This window comes from Vanellus vanellus (genome assembly GCF_965231255.1).
Source record: "Vanellus vanellus genome assembly, chromosome: 6".
NCBI lineage: Eukaryota > Metazoa > Chordata > Aves > Charadriiformes > Charadriidae > Vanellus > Vanellus vanellus.
In genome coordinates, this window is record NC_138911.1 from 55,750,659 (window position 1) to 55,767,441 (window position 16,783).

General features: G+C 41.2%; 1 protein-coding gene across 1 annotated transcript in view; it reads right to left on the reverse strand.

Moving 5' to 3' along the window:
* Positions 1 to 16,783, reverse strand: part of KCNH5 (potassium voltage-gated channel subfamily H member 5) — a gene marked incomplete at its 3' end in the record, with an annotated part of 163,395 nt that overhangs the window by 88,424 nt on the left and 58,188 nt on the right. Inside the window, exon 7 of the mRNA XM_082484995.1 lies at positions 12,889 to 13,318. Coding sequence (XP_082341121.1) covers positions 12,889 to 13,318 — 430 coding nt within the window. The remainder of the gene's footprint in view (positions 1 to 12,888; positions 13,319 to 16,783) is intronic.

Here is a 16,783-nt window from a genome sequence, read left to right on the forward strand (position 1 = left end):
TTCCTATCCCTCCTATTCTGTGTGCTTGTGTGGGTGTTCAATACTGATGCAGCTTCCATTAAACTTTTTCCAAAGCCTCTAATCACCCCTTACAATATTGCAAACATTTAGATGGCTTTAATGGCTCCTCCTGCCTATAAGAAGCATTTAAACAAAAACACACCCATGTTTAAACCATACGAATAATTTTCTCGCTATTCTGTCTGTAACAAGGGGAGTTGAAATCTTACTCTTTCCTAAGATAGCTAGAGAGTATTTTGCTTGAGAGACCCCCAATATTTATAATTAAGTCCTCCGTTTAGCAAAGCACTTTAGGATTTAATTCGTTAATACTCTCTGATATTCCTGGGGTTTGGGTTTGTTTTTTTTTTTTTAACAGGTTACACAGAAAGTTGATTTTAGCTTGTGCTTTCCCAGATTGCTCCTTTAGCAGTTGGTAGAATATGTAACGCAGCTGTAGTGCTGGACCCCACTCCGAAGCTTGGGAAAAACACTTTTTTCAAAAATGCCCAAAGCAGGCTGTGGGATCTACGAAGGCACTAGCTTCCTAAAACTGTAATCCTGCTGCAAAGCCCGTCAGCACAACACAAATAACGTGCATCTGTTATGATCCCTGAAAAATATTAAGGAAGTTCTGCCAGTGAAGGTTTATTATTTTGAAATGAAGACTAATGCTTCAGATGTCTCATTCTGCTATTTAAAATCCCATCTAACAGCCAACGTTATTCCTCGACTTCCCAGAAAAGACAGCAGAGCAACCTCGACATGGGTGCAACCACAGGCACCCACCCACCTGCTCCTGCCCGAGTTACAGCAAGGGGACAAGGAGCTCAGTGGCACCAACCACATCAACTCCCGCAAGGTCCCACGAGACACCAGCAGGCTCACCTGCGTTTAGCTTCTCGGCAGGACCAGCTCTCAGCCCCTGCTGCAACCGAAACGTATATGATAGGGCTCAACACACCGTCACTCACACGCAAGAAGACACACAGAGCGTCGCGTCACTAAACAGACCTCTCTGCTACAGTGATCTTGTGCATGGGGAAAATAATGGAGTGGAAGCATCCATCAGATTTTGTGCTTTAAAATGCTCAAGGAGGAAGAAGGGCAAATGAAGCTAGTCCTTTCACCATATAAAGCAATGACAGTGTTCCCGTGTCTTTTCCAAACAGGTGATCATTCAAAGGTATCATGTAAGAAATAACTTCCATACATAGGACCTTGTTGATATGGATTTTGAGGTTTTACAATATGTCTACATGAATTTTAGGCATGAGTCCTAGTGACCTTCAAATGGGACTTAGCCTCCTAATTCCCTCTTAACTCTATTTGGAAGATCCGCCCATAAACCTTAAACGTCAGAAATGTTCCCTTCATTATGGCTCGTGGCCAGAAAATCACTTAAAGTTAAGCTCGCATTAAGCAACAATGAGGCCAGTGGGACCATTCGAGTGCTTAAAACACCACGAGCTTAAGGTCCCAGTTCCAGAAGGACGTAAGGACCTGATTAAATGCTTTTAAAACACAGGTGAGGATTCATCACACCTTGCTCTGCCCTCCTAGCTTTAACCTAACGCCATTCGATCACATATAAGGCAAGAGAGATGAGACTTAAAGGATGCAACACCTCATCCTAAGGCAGATAATGTTTGTCTGTGTGATGACTGATGATGCTTTCAGGCTGTTCAACCTTGCCAATATATTGGGAGAATTACAATTTTTCCCTAGTGACTACCATTACTGTTGGCATGGACACACACAAACACAAATTTTGATGGGACACAGATATGACTGCTACTGTTCAACTTCAGGAAAGATCCGATTTAAGTAGCTTTTACCTCAAAAGTGACCATCTTCCACTGAGAAAAAACTGGCACAGAACTCGACACAATGCCATTTCTATAGAGCTGGGCTTTGTCCTGCAGAGGAACTCAGCCTCCAAAGCCATCCCTAATTGTCACATCACCACGTAGAAATCAATGGCAGATATTTATAACCCCCTTTCCATCAACTTCATCCTATTTCAATTCTGATTATGCTTCACAACAGAGCTTTGAAATATGCTTTACTTTTCATGACATACTTTAAAAGAAAGTAAATATGCTGCTCTATCAGAGTATCCTTCATGCTGTTATGCAACAAAAATGTAGACAAAATAAGATAAAAGCTTATTAATCTTTAAATGTTTAAAAATATCTTTTTCTATATGATGGCCTTTTTCCTTTTACCTGCTTGTTTAGTTTCCTCCTGGAAAAAGAGAGAAATTGTTAAAAAATGAGAAAATTGCCCTCAATTCTCTCTTTTCTCTAAATCTTTAAGGAAGACTCTACTTCCATCCTTCTACTATTCTAAAGACAGGAAAAAAGAGGGGGAAAATAAAATTCCCAAGATAAAATTAATATTTGATCTTTCTTTAGTGTAAGTCTTTACTTTCTTAATTAAAAAGTCCTGGTGAAAACACTGAGGCAAGAAGGTTCCGCTGAGAACTATATTTCAGTAAAAAAAACTTTTAAAGCCAAAAAAGTCACACTCCTCTACTGAAATTAATTTCCCTCTATTTCCTGCAGATTGACTTGATTCAGACCCACACTGAGAACAGGTTCTTCAATAAATAACTGAATCAAGATTCGTCAGCTCCCGACAATGCCTTCCAAATACGTTAGAGAATATGAATGCTACCATGCAGCCCTTGAATTTCAGAAAAACATCCACTAAAGCTTTGTTCTAGTCTTCGACACCCCCATTCATCTCGCAAAGCCTCACACGATTTGGATGATAACAGCATTTCCACGGGGAGCTGAGCTTCCCCAGGATGACTGTACACCAGCACATACATGCATGTTTTATAGTTCAAATATGGAAGTGATATATGATGAATATGCAGTGCAAACATGCGGCCACTACATCACAGACCATAAGTCATCACTAAATGTTAAAGGATGGTCAACTATCTAGAGAAAGTGAGCTTTGCTAGCTTTGCCTTGCTTAACACATAAAAGAGATTTTTCAGCTGTACTTAATTCTCCCTGCAACACCAGAGAGACGTAGGGTTGGGAGGGACCTCAAGGAATTGCCTGGTCCAACTCCCATACTGAGGCAGGAGCAAGGATGCCCGGAGCAAGCCTGACAGATACTCATCGCTGAAGTGGAGTCTACCAAAATTGGTCATGGGTTTGTCCACGGTCTGAATCCAGCCATAGCTGAGGAGTTTTGGTGGACTGATGTTGGAAAGCTGTTTCCAACATTAGCCTTTCATTCCCTCCTAAGTGACCTGATTTCCCTTCAAAAAACACAGAGGACCAACATTTTTTCCCCCTTTCAAGCACACTCTTCCCATGGTAGAAGTCAATCTTCATGTTCCCCTTCACCTTCCATCAGCTTAAACTAAAGGCAGTTCCTTCAACTGTTCCCCTGAGATCCTGTCTTGCAACAATTTTTTATTGATCTCCTCTCTCACCAGCTGGTCTACAGCTTCCTTAAAGCCCTGAATCAAAAAATAATAAAAAAAAAAGGATGTCTCATGAGCCCTAATCCCAGCAGAGTAAATGCTTTCTTCAGCTTGCCTATGGCATTGCTCCTGATACCTTCCAGAGCAAGATTTACAGCTTTTAGGCCACTGCTGTGTTACATTCAGTCTGCAGTTGCCTATCATTTCCCCCTCCCTTTTCCTCCAAGGTCCTCTCCAGCCTCACAGCAGCAGAGCCAGTTATTCCCCATATTGCGCTTACACATTTGATTTGCCCTCTTTACGCATGGTGCATTGCACTTGCCTTTATTGACATTCACCTTGCTGATTTCAGGCCGCCTTTCCAATTTCTCAGGATCATTATGGATTCTGATGCTGTCATCTAAACCGCTTGCAACCCTTCCCATAACTCTCCCAATGTACTCTCTCTGTTCTGTCACTCAACTCTGCTAATGAAAGTGTTGAATAAAATCACACACGGGGCAAAGACTTCCCTGGCAATTCCCTCCAGGTTTGACACTGAAGCCCTTGATTACTTTTTGAGAGAGATTTTTCAATCAGTTATCGCTGACTTTGTTATGACTGTGTTGAGATCATCTTTCACTCGTTTGCTACGAGACCACTGTGCAGAAAAGTGTCAGAAGCCTTTTAAAAAGTTCAGATATATTGTATCTACTAAATTCCCCTTATTCACTAGGCAGTTATCTTGTCAAAGACAGAAATCAGATTAATTTGCCGTGAACTCATCTTGGCAAATCCATGCTGGCTGCTGGCCAGTGGAAGAAAACTAGTTTTAATCATTCATGACGAAAATATTCTTACTGAAGCACAACTGGATTTTTTTTTTGACTCAGCACTGGCAGGGACGCACAGCAGGTACCCAGGGGAGATATGCTGTTTTGGATCCCATTCTGTCCTTCCCCCAAATCGAAGGGAAAGGGGTAAAGCTCTTTAGGGAGGAACCTGCAGCCATACTTCCACCAGCAGAAAATCTTTCCTGATTCTACTAAGGTTCTTGCAGAAAAAGCTGCAGGAAAGATGAATGAAGACAAGACACACGCAGGCTCAGTCCTAAGTGCTCTCAGCATTTTCAAGAGGAACATGACATTGTACTACTTCAGACCTACAGAAATGAAGCAATGAGAAACCAAGAACTAGCATCTGTCATCTTTTATCCAATTACCTGATATCTCTTAGTGCAGCACCACAGGCAGCAGCGCAATAATGAAACCTCCCACAGATTTGGGCTTTTTCTTTCTTTCACAAAAAACAACACAAAACCCCCAAGTCTATCGGCCTTTTTGGATGTGCAACGATGTCACACAGTGTTTCCGTTCTGAAATTAAAACTAACAAAATTTAGGCAAGGAAATCTCTTGATTGACCTGAAAAAAATAATATTTTAAGGCCCGAATCACCGGTATGATTCAATTTTTCTACAGTGGGACACTTCCTCAACCAAGTTGTCTCCTCACTCCGCTGCTCATCATAACAACTTTCCCTGCACTCTGGTTGATGAGCCACAGCACTTGTCTGCAAGTAAAGCTAGGCCAATATTAAGGAGATTTAAGAGAAAATCCCTGGTTTACCCACTGAAAAGTAGTGCCCCCTGAGGAGAACAGCTCCACTGAAATCAGGCAGGGTCTACCAGGGTAACTGCCCTGACTTACTTGGGTAACTCTCCCTTTCGAATGCCAACCACACACAGGTACTATCATCTCATGAGTATACAAAATTAAGCCCCGCAGATTTCCAAGGATCTCTGAGCAGACACAGGCCCAGATCACTCGGTTGGCTTTCTGAAACTTCAGAACAGAAAAACACGCACAATCTCCCCAGCCCCTTCCTCCAAGTGGAATAATACCTTGGGGGTTATCTTTTATCTAAGATTTGTTTATCCCTCTAGCACAATACGCTATAAAGCCGCTCTGTGTTGTGAGCTAGTCCAATACATTTGCTGATCTAGTTGGATTAATTAAAACTTTTTGCTTCCTGAGAGATACAGATGTTATGAGTAATCCAGGACAATCTGATAATCCCTCTGGGACCCTCTCAGGTGGTTGCTTGCACTGCGTGTGAGCAAGAACACTGTGTAAAGGTTGATTTTCCACGTTTACATATCATTTATTTAATAGCAATTTTCAGTTGCTTTAAACAACATAGCTCAATAGCATGAAATAACATTTCCTTCTTCATTTTTACCTCTCCCACTCACTGCCCCATCTCTCTTGATACCATAAATTCATTTAAACATATCAAGCCAATGATAATAAAAGTAAAGCTTATATAAACACACGCTAGCTATAACCTTGCAAAAAAAAAAAAAAAAATCCCATAAAGCTTCCCAAGGAAGCTGGTTTACAGTTTTAAAGCTCTTTATATAAAGACACATGGTTTTGCTATAAACTAGAACCTAAAAATCTACTGCCATGTCAGAGTTAAACCAAAACAAAACAAGGCACGTATGCCCCCCATGGTGCTCCTACCAATTACCCTTGTTATATCCACCCCAATCTCACTCTTAGACTGAAGTTTCATGAAAAAGTGGATGATGCTAGATCTTTTACTCCCTAAGAGTAACTTGGTTTTTACTGTAGGCTACTGATAACGTTTATACTCTAAGCCTTTTCCATGCAGCTGTTCAGAGAATACTAAGGTTGCCGAGTTCGGTTTGCTGTGCCGACACCAATACACTTCATCTGTTCCAGCTGTGAGACATAGCTGAGATTGCCAATATTCAAAAGATATCACAGAAAAACCTTGATACCCTTGCTTTGTAGAGCTGATAGCACTCGGACTATGGTTCAGCAATCCAAAAGTGTCAAAATGCTTTTTCAATGGCACTCAAAAGGGGAAATTTCCACTTGCAATGCAACTTCATGTAACTTTCTGTGTCATTTCCTTCAGTTTGCGCCGATGGGTCAATGTGAATAAACAGTTTTACTCTCTCCTGATTTGGATGTTAAAGAATTTACCACCTTTATCATTGCCTCATCTGAAATGCTAAACTAATAAATTTATCCCGTTCCACTTACAACTTGTATCACTGACTTAGTTGTGCAGAAATCTTTACCCCTAGTCTTCTAGGTGTCCTCCCACCTTTTCAGAACCTTCCTTCAAGCTCTGAAATATCAAGATACACTCACTTCAAAGACAAAAGGTAGGGGTGATGCACAGCTTTGCTTCTGGTATTTCATCCAGCGGGATGTTGGTGACGAGGCCAAATGCCAACCTGCCCGGAGCAAGACAGCTAGAAATACACCCAAATCAGCCCTTCTGGGAAAATCTTTGGCACCCTGTCTCAACGTTTAAAACCACTCTGGGTCAAGCAGTTCTTTACCGTAAGGCAGTCCCCACATCAACACCTCCTCCTCCATTAGCCCTACATCTCTTAGAAGTGCGATTAGAAACTAATGATCTCCTCCAGACAATCTCCAGCACTCCTAAATAAAATGTTCTGTCTTTGAGACGTAGTTATTAATGCACAGCTGAGTTTGCAGCCTTTCCGGGTGGGTGCATGCTTGTGCAGAGGGGCAGGAGGGAAGCAGCTGCACACAGAAGAGCTCCTAGTTTGGAAGCATCCTCGTGCCCTCCTCTCAGCAGCCTCGATCAGGGCAGTTTTGCCAAACTATGTAGCAGGTTCATATTGGAAAATGTAGAAGACCGTGAAGAAGTGAGAAGCTGTTTCATCTCTCCTTCACTGGGCCAAATTCCATAGGACGTTCAAGACTTTCCTAAGTCCAACCTTTCAATAACCTGCAAGCAATCCCTCCAGGGGGTGCAGGCTGCCACCCAGCTCTCCAGCCGCTTCACACCGATTGCTGTGGAAGCATCCTGCACCCCACCTGCCAAATGCAGTAGCTGAAGCAATTAAGAGCTTGCTAGGGGGGCCATGCCCTTGTTCAATGAGACGTGTGTGTGTCCGCCTCCACCACCATGCCCCCCCCAGCCCCCATTTTAAGAAACTGTAAGGAGCAGCACAAAAATTGGCACAAGTCCTCTGCTGCTGAAGAAGTCAAACCCTTCTGTGGCTCCTGGACAGGTGGTGCAGAGCCGTGTCTCTCCCATATCCCACATCTCCGCAGGAAAAGAAAATGCCCTTACACGGGGCTGACTTTTGTAGGACACCCTCAGAGCAGAGTTGGATTTGAACCATAGCTAAACACGCAAACCTCTGAATTCCTACAGACGTAAAGCCTTCTCGCATTACTATCTGTTGCTGTGAAAAATATGATTTAATCTACATTAGTGAGAATGATTTTTGCTAGAAGGTGCTATCTTACACATACATTTTCCTCGGGATCAAAAATTAAATCCTATGGACTCTTGGGACTGCTTGTCTGGAAGTCTGCCAGACAAGCGCTTTCCTACAATTATACACTGTTGTGTCAGTGCGTGGGCTTAGCCACTGCTTAACAAATTTACTAGATAAACCTCCATGATTCACACAAACAGCACTCAAGTGGCTAACTACCTTATATTGGCAGGGAACCGATGAATGTTACTTGAACAATGAAAGAACCCACTTGAATAATGAATTGGGTTTTGGCAGATCAATGGAGAGATGACTGACAGTCCGTGGCAGTCAATGTCACAACTCCAAACCAAGAACTGAGCAGCAGCAAGGGGTGCTGCCATGAGCAACCAGCAGTCTTTCAGCATCATTCACCCAATACAAGAGGTTTTAGAAGCAGAGGTGGCTAGGATGCGAGCATCTCACCCGATCTCAGTAGGAAAGAGCGTGTCCTATTCTCTCCATTTAGTAACACTAAAAGCAGAGCAGGAACCCACCAACGCCCTCCTTCATCAGCTCTCCCTGAACAATAACAACTTGGGGTCAAAGCAACAGCAATCGCATCTGTTTTCTTTCTCAACCTGTAAATCATCATCCTGAGTATTTTTAAGATGAAAACAACAAGTCAGCATGTCAAGCCATGAAATTAGAAACCAAGTTTTGGAAGGAGCTGTCTAGAAATTGCTCCAATAGCTGGCAGAAATGACCAATTTTCCGAAGAAGGAATCTTGTACAATCACCATAACAAATTCTTCCACTCATACACAAAACCAATTTGAATTAACAAGCCTGTCTTCACCATAATTTAAAATCAGTCATTGAAAAATAGTATCTCCCCCACAACCACCTCCCCATAAATTTGGAAGTAAACAGACGCCAAAGCAAGCAATGTACATGAGACGTAAGTATCTCCCTAAAGCAAGAACCACAAAGCACTCTCTCTCTGCTCTTCTGGGGACTGATGGATGACTAAGAGATCCTTCTGGGACTTTCACATCCTGAGAAATAGCGAAGTATTTAACATTCATTGACACTCCTGCCTTCAATATCTTGTTCTGACCTTCCCTTGCAGCAAAGGTCATCAGAGCATTTAAGTGACAAGTGGAATATACTGGATTTCTGTTAAGCACGTGCTGGGTTGGGTCCACTCAGATGGACAAATAAACTCAAGTAAATGCCACACTTATGGGGCTAGACTGACTCTGCAATCTGCTCTATGACCTTCGGAGCAATTTCATTGCCGCTCATGGAGAGGGGCAAACCGATTGCTCCACGTTACGCAAGAAGCATGCAGAAGTGTATCAGAGACCTCTTGAGCTTCAAGCTGGAAAGCTGGCCACTTTTCTCCTGGTGGAACCACAGGAGGGAAGAAGGTGTACAGCAGTACACAGACTCTTGTCGTTTAAAAATTCACACTTGTTTCTGCAGAAAACCCCATCTCTCCTGAATTCTGCAAGCTGTTTCTCCCTGCCATATTGCCACCTTCCCCCAAACACCTTTTCCCTTTTACAGACTTTCTGCTCGCTGAAGTCCTGGCTGTGCCGAGTTGCAAGATAGTAATGGTGTAGAAACCAAAACTATCTTTCTGGCTTCTTTCTTAATGCATTCCTTTTCTGTGAAAGGCACAAACCCAGTTAGTTTTGCATCTGCATCTATGGCTGTGCTGCAGAAGCCTAAAACCTGCCTGTGGACTGAGCCAGCAGCAGAGACTGAGTTTCCTGCTAGAGGCTGCGAGCCGACAGAAGACAATGGGAGGTTTACAAGAATAGTCCTTCCTGAATGATAAACGATTCCTGGTCCATTCAAAGGATCTGACAGACATACCTATTTGTTCTGTTCTGTGCAAAGAGGGGACGAAATTACCTACATCAACACAAAAGGAGCTATAAAAATCAGATTTTCAATGCATATTCAGCAACTCTAGACAGCAAATGCAGAATAGGTATTTAAACAATAACCCTTGTAAAAACCTTGCTGCCTTGTCATGGGATGCTTTATGTTTGCTATTTTTAGCTTTTCAAGTGTCAAGAAGCAACAGAAAAAATATTGCTGAACAGCACCGGACACCAAGAAAAAGCAAGTGAGGCAAAAAGAAATCTGAAGTAAGCTCCACAAGATGAGGTTAAGTTATTCAAAGCTCTCTTTCCTGCAAGACAGGTGATGTATTTCAGTCTAAATATCCCACCCGATTCTGTCCTCAGTGAACAACTGAGTGACAAACTGCCAATCAAACTGAAAAGCATCCCCATTCATCTGGGTTTCCCCCGCCACCGCCCCGCACCGAGCAATGCTTTATCAGCATCTACCGAATCTTAATTTGGCTATTTTTAACAAGTACACCATTTTGCAATCCTGCCCACCAGGAGGACTTGCAAATCTCTCCAAATACTCCCCCCGGTTCCCGATAACTTTGCCAGCGTGAATAGGAAACTTCGGGCTTGCAGAAGAAGCCGCTGCTAGCTGACAAGGCAGCGAAGATTTTCTTTCATCTCTGCAGTTTGCGTGAGTAGGCAGCTGGGGCTGTGATGAATTACTATCTCCCATTCCAGTGCTAAGTTTAAGACATTTATTTGGCGCAGTCTGTTAGAAAAGACGGTGCCAATATCAACTACTGGTATTAGCAAACTTCTCCAGGAAAAGTACCAAAGGTATTTCACAGTCTGCCTCTGCTTATAACAGGAGTCAGTTCAGGGACCACAGTTTTTATTGGTTGAACTGTAATTGAATTTTGCTGAATGTTTGTTTCAAAAGAAAAACCGAAACATTTTGTTTTCAAAGCAACTTGAATAATTTTCAGTTCTTAGTTACACCTTTTCTTGGGGCCAAATCCTTTTCCCAAGCTCCCTGGCTTCTTTGCCTGAGAAATTGCATTTTCCATCAGCTTTTTTTTTCGTGCCTTCCTGTCCCATTTTGGCGTTCAGACTGTCATGTTTGCAGCAGCTGGAACTGCAAAGCACGTTTATACAATCCTGCAAGTCTGATCTCTTTGCAGAAATATCGCAAGTATAAAGCCCATGCCCTGTATCCACTTGGAAGCCGGCATATTTTCTAACTAGTATTCAACCAACCAGGCAACTCCTTTAGATGTCAGGAGCAGTCATCATAATGGTGTGCGTGAATCGAAAATCTTCAATTCTTCAATTATACGTTTGCAAAAGATTCAACCATTTGATCATAATTAAACACTTTTACACTTGGAAATAATCTGAAAAGAAAGTTTCTCCTGTCCGTGGCCTTCCAGCATGCCACAATGCCCTTCACCCCACTCACAAGAGAAACCACATTTATTCTGATGGCATTGATTTTTTGCAATAAGCAACTTAACTGTCTTTTTGCCGTGCTGCTTAAATTTTAGATTCTACTTTTGACTTTGCCCAAATGCCTAAAAACCTACCCATGGTTTTCCAACTACTAAGTTTACAGGTACTGCTTATAAATTTGACATGTACGTTTAATAATTTTGTAGGTAACACTCAAGAAAAGTATTAATCAGCCAGTGGCACATACATAGGTTGTTGTAAACATCAACTTTGATACTGCTATGTGTATTCCTTATCTTTAACATGTGTTTCAGACATGAAAAAGCAAGAGTACAATCCACCTAGAACAAATACAAAGTAGGTTACAAGCTCCATTTCCCTTTCACTTACAGAGACCACGTATCTATTCTGTTATTGCTATTAATATTATTATTATTCACTACGGTTTTATGGCTCTTACCCCACCCCAAATCCTTTACCATGGCTGCTTAGTTCCTTCTGTGGGACCCTCCTCTGCAGGGCAACAGAAGTCCCCACAAAAGACAAGGGAAGTAAATATTACAATATTTAAAATGTTCTACACCCACTTTGTTCTCCAAATCCCCAGCTTTCGGTAAATACCACGAAGCAGTTTCAACAAACGGCTAATCAGCACCTATAGGTTTTCTGTGGCCTAGCTGCAAGAGAGAATTAATGCTCTAGCTCGGGCATTTGCTTTTTTATGGACTTCAAAATGTTTTGAAACACATCCACCCATCACGTAAAGATGCCGTTCAGCAGAAATTTCATTGCACCACGCCGCAAGCAGAGTCCCCAAACTGCAACCTCTCTTTTTAAAAAGCATTAAAAATCTCCAAACAAATGGCTTTAATCTTCTAAAGAGCTAGAAAGACTGTCGCAAGAAAACTTCCTTTTTATAGTTCAGTATTTCTGTGAGATGAGCTCAAAGTGTTAGCTGAGATAATTATCAGAGAGATTATGCACATTTTTTTTTTTTTCAAAAGGTTTTGTTTGCTCTCTTGTTACATAATTGCTTAGTGTTTGCATGGAGCTCAGAAAACAGAAAGCATCAGAGAAATACCGAGAATTATTTATTTAACAGAAAGAAAAAAAAAAACAAACAATTGTCCCAAATGATATTAACATTTTCAGCAGTCTTTACGATATTGTGAAGAGTTTGGTTAACCTGGAGAGCTGCTGGGTGATCTAACCTTGGCAGCGCGTGAAATGAGAAACGCGCTTTACCGCCACTGGTTTCAGACTATTTCAGCGGAGCTGCGAAACAGCAGGAAGCAGAGAAAAGGTGCAATATAATGTCTTACGGTTTCCCTCCCTTCTAGCTTTGCTGGTGACACAGGTCACCACATTCAGGAGATAAAACCGGGACTTGTTGTACGTCAGACCAATTCCATACAGCACACAATCACTTCATGGAATCACTACATGTTTTGAGGATTGGCTAAAACCACTTCAAACATTTCCAAGCCTGTGAAGGTTGTAAGCGAAACTCAGTCAGACTACCTGAATTTGAATATACATTGTGACTTTTAACCAAATTCCAGCCAAGACCTTTCAAGCACAATGAAAGCTATCTTTAAAGCATAAAGAGGCCCTGAACTCAATGTAAAATTGTTATCGGGCACACTGAGGTATGTACTACACTCAGTCTCACAAACAATTTAAGATGTACAGCAACTACACTATTTCAATTCCTGTTTTAAGTAATTCCAAGTTCATTTCATGATTATTTACAGGTACTTCAGATTTTTTAGGATGTCGAGAGAGCTTACAGCAAGCATGCTATGCAACCATCATACTAGCTACATAACCACCTTTTGCTTAAACACAATAAAATCAAATTCTACTTACAGCCAACCATCATCATGGCCACCGAAAAAATCTTCTCTCCATCAGTGGTTGGTGCAATGTTTCCAAATCCTATCGTTGTAAGGCTTGTCATGGTAAAGTAGAGAGAGGATATGTACAAGGAGTCTTTACTGGGTCCTCCTTCCCACTGCCCTGAGCCAGTGGTGTTGTATCGATATGGTGTCCCAATACTCAGTGCCAATTGGTAGAGCCAGCTATCTGTTTTGATTGTATTAGTGACTTCATCTATAACTTCATAGTCCCCGATGCTGTACCATATGCAGGCTAGCCAGTGGGCCACCAGTCCAAATACACACACCAACAGCACCAGCACAGCAGCACCATATTCCAGATAATGGTCCAACTTCCTGGCAACTCGACCGAGCCGTAGAAGACGCACCACTTTTAAGGAACTGAAGAGGCTACTGATCCCCTAGAAAAGAATAAAAATCATTATTTCATCTGAAATAGCCTGCTAGTTAACACAGAAGGCTGTACAGTGATTCCTGCATCTGCTTTAAATCTTTCTATACAATTTTTTTCTGGCCCCAGGTGACAGAATACAAGATCAAACCCTCCTCCCCCTCCAGTACTTTTGTCCTCATCAGGGTAAATCAAGTTTGGCACTCATTAGGTGGATAAATTACTTCATTCAAGCTCAGTCTTTACAAGTAACAGAATAGTTCTGGGGAATCCAAAGTGAGAAATGGCGTGTTTATTACAAAAAGGACTGATTCGATACTTTGCCAGTTTGAAGTAAACAGGAGGCTCTGCTTTGACCTCAAGGAGGTCAAACATGGTGGAAGAGCAGTCACAAATGAAACTACACCATCCAAGTGGAGTCTTCTCGAAGCTTCTCAGAGAACAGTATTCTATTAAATCCAAGCTGAGGATTGCTATTCTGGCTAAAACGGGGTCCACCTACTTCAACAGCCCTCAGCATTAACAGATGCTCAAGAGAAACGTCAGAAAGTAATTCTAATGGGTAACTACAGAGAAATCCGCCTATTGTTCCTCTCATCCACCAGAAAGTAGCTGTGTAACTCCCTCTAGTCCAACGGTCTCTACCTCATATTATCCTTCACCGCAGCTAATATAACTCTGGATATTTTGTTATTTATAAGAAGTCTCACTGACTGAACATGGAACTAACAACTGAGGTGGGCACCTCACCTTTCTGAGTGAGGGTAACACAGATCACAAGGCACTGGCAAGAAAAACACATGCCTTTGCATACAGGGTTAATTTTCTTTCCAATCAGCAGACATTGCAGATATTTTCCTAAAGCAAGAATTTGTGCGGTGGTTGGTTGGTTTGTTTTTTTTCACACAAGATAAATGAAGTACAAATAAATGGAAATACAAATATTTAGGGAATAGAAGCACAGGGACCATCAAAAAGTTAATAGAGACATCTGAGAGGGAACAAGAAATGTGTATGTCCTCTTCAGTGCACAAATAGCCTGCGTGTATTTTAATAAAGTTTATAGATGCATAAAGAGAAGAAAAATATGTTCCTGATCTATTGCAATCCCATGATATACCTAACTTGTGCATTAAATTAATTAGTGGCTCAAAATAGAAGGTTTGTAAAGAAAGGTTTCTAATATAAAACATTCAGAAGCTGAAGACATTTAATTTAAAGTAGAAATTAAGACATAGAAAGCAATGAGGCAAACATTCCTAGTTACTGTGCCAAGATTAAATTGCCCTTTTCTATGCATCATTATCAAATCAGTCTAGTCAAAACACTGGCTAATTATATTATCAAACAGTAAAAGACTGGAGTTTCTGGAGTCTTCCATACCAGAAAAACAATCATCTCTTTTGCACCTCTTTCATTTTGCAACTAACGTTTGAAGGGTAACTTACATCTGATATTTCTAGATGTAATCTGTTCTACAAAGTTCTTGTATGCTTTTCAAATCCTGTTGCAATTTGTTTCAGATCCCCAAATCCTTAATAAATTGAAGTTCTATATTTGCATTCAGGCTCTCATGATGACTAATACCATGGAGGGAAGTGGAATTTTCCCATTTTGATTTCTGTATTTTGCATCTATACAGGACACAGATCTAGTTTATCATTCTTATTTCCATCTGAACGTGTATCTACTGATTTGTTTTAGGTTATATGCCTGTGAGGCAGCCTGGACAGCTAACTTGTCCGATAAACTGGGAACTCCCTTACAATGTTCATTACACGATGGACTGGGGTCAATGGACTAATGAATGAGTGTCACACCCCACAGAAACAGTATCTACATTAAGAAAGAAAGCTACAGAGTAGTTTTATAGTGTATTTCATTAAATTAATCTGCAGTGTGCTTCAGTGAATTAACCCTGATTCTGAAAGTCTACAACTTAGTGTGAAATCAGAGGGAGAAAACAGCAGGGTGCTTTTTTGTAGGATCAGGTCCCATTGCATTGGTCAAGGAGACACGCATTATTTACATTTCACTTAAAGAGTCACTGTTCATTACCAAGATTAAGGCTAGGGAAGGAATTAGAGACCAGGAATCTAAACTTGGGTGTCCCTTTTTTGCACCCAGTAGCTTAAATTTGCGCCAGTGGCAAGGCTTACACTGTACTTTCTACTGCACAAACCCAATCTGAAAGTCAGCCCTTGATCAGGAGCGTTTACAGTCTGACACTCCATCCTCCCTCCCTATTACATCTTCTCTCTAAGTTACATGGACAGTTCAGCAGTTGTACAACTAATATAAAAATACAGCATTTATTTCAAAGTCTGGGAGAAAGTTTATGCTGTGATTATTTTTTTTCCTAAGCACAGATAACAATCACATTTCTTATGTATAAAACAAAAAGAGATGTTTTATTTTAGCTGACATTGAAATGTATTCTTTCCAAAGAGTAATTCATTTAAGTAAGTTTCACTGTAAGTCTTAAAGCCAGTTCAGTCTGACCCACTACTTTAAGGTCAAAAAATCAGAGAGATATTTATTAAGCATTCACATTTCATGGCTAATCTTGCAAAATATAAAGACAGTATTGGAAAATTTAAAAGCCTATTCCATAAAACACTACCTAGGAAAAGAGCAATTAAGGACATACTAAATGACCATGTGATACATCGCACTGTTTAAGTACTGGGTTGGGTCAAGCCGGTAACTTAAAAAAAAAAATCGCCTGATGATAAACGCACAATTGTTAATACATGAAGCTCTGCCTAAGGTTCAGCAATGAACTCTTTGGTGGAAATTACGTGAAAGACTAACTGCCCTGAATTAAGTTTGGGCTATTCAGAAATTCAGTGTTCTAAACTCAACTGATTGCCGGCTGCCTTTAATTTCGTTTTTCTTTCAAGTGTATTTATGCTCCATAATGAATATTTTGGAAACCTTTCTACTAAAGGATGAGCATCCACTCTAACTGAAGTAACCTCAGCACTCAAGGAACAGAAAGGCCATTAGAAACCTTGAATGGAGCATGGAATCCCGTTTGGCACTAGCATCATGTAAATAACGCACATTTTTAATACTGAAGAGCCAACCTTCTGGTGGGAGCATTTGCCACACTATTGCCCTATTTAGTCAGCTGGGCCAATTGTCTGTAATATCTGCTGGTCTGTGTTCTCTGACTGAGAATATCTCGTTATGTTATGAACCACCCAATCCTGCCTCTTGAGGTTTTGACTCATGTATTTGATCATGTCTTGATCACAAGAGGACATTCAGCTTGCCCATCTTCAATCATCTCAGCAGTCTTCATCTTCAATCATCTTTTAACTGAAAAAACACCTAATCCAGAATTGCATTTTGTGTGTCAAGTTTGGGACCATATTCCTATCTGATACACATCATTGACTTCAGTGTTACAAGTGTGAGTCACGGGAGGCTTTCACAGTGACTTCTAAGGCCGCTGGATCAGGAGAGGACA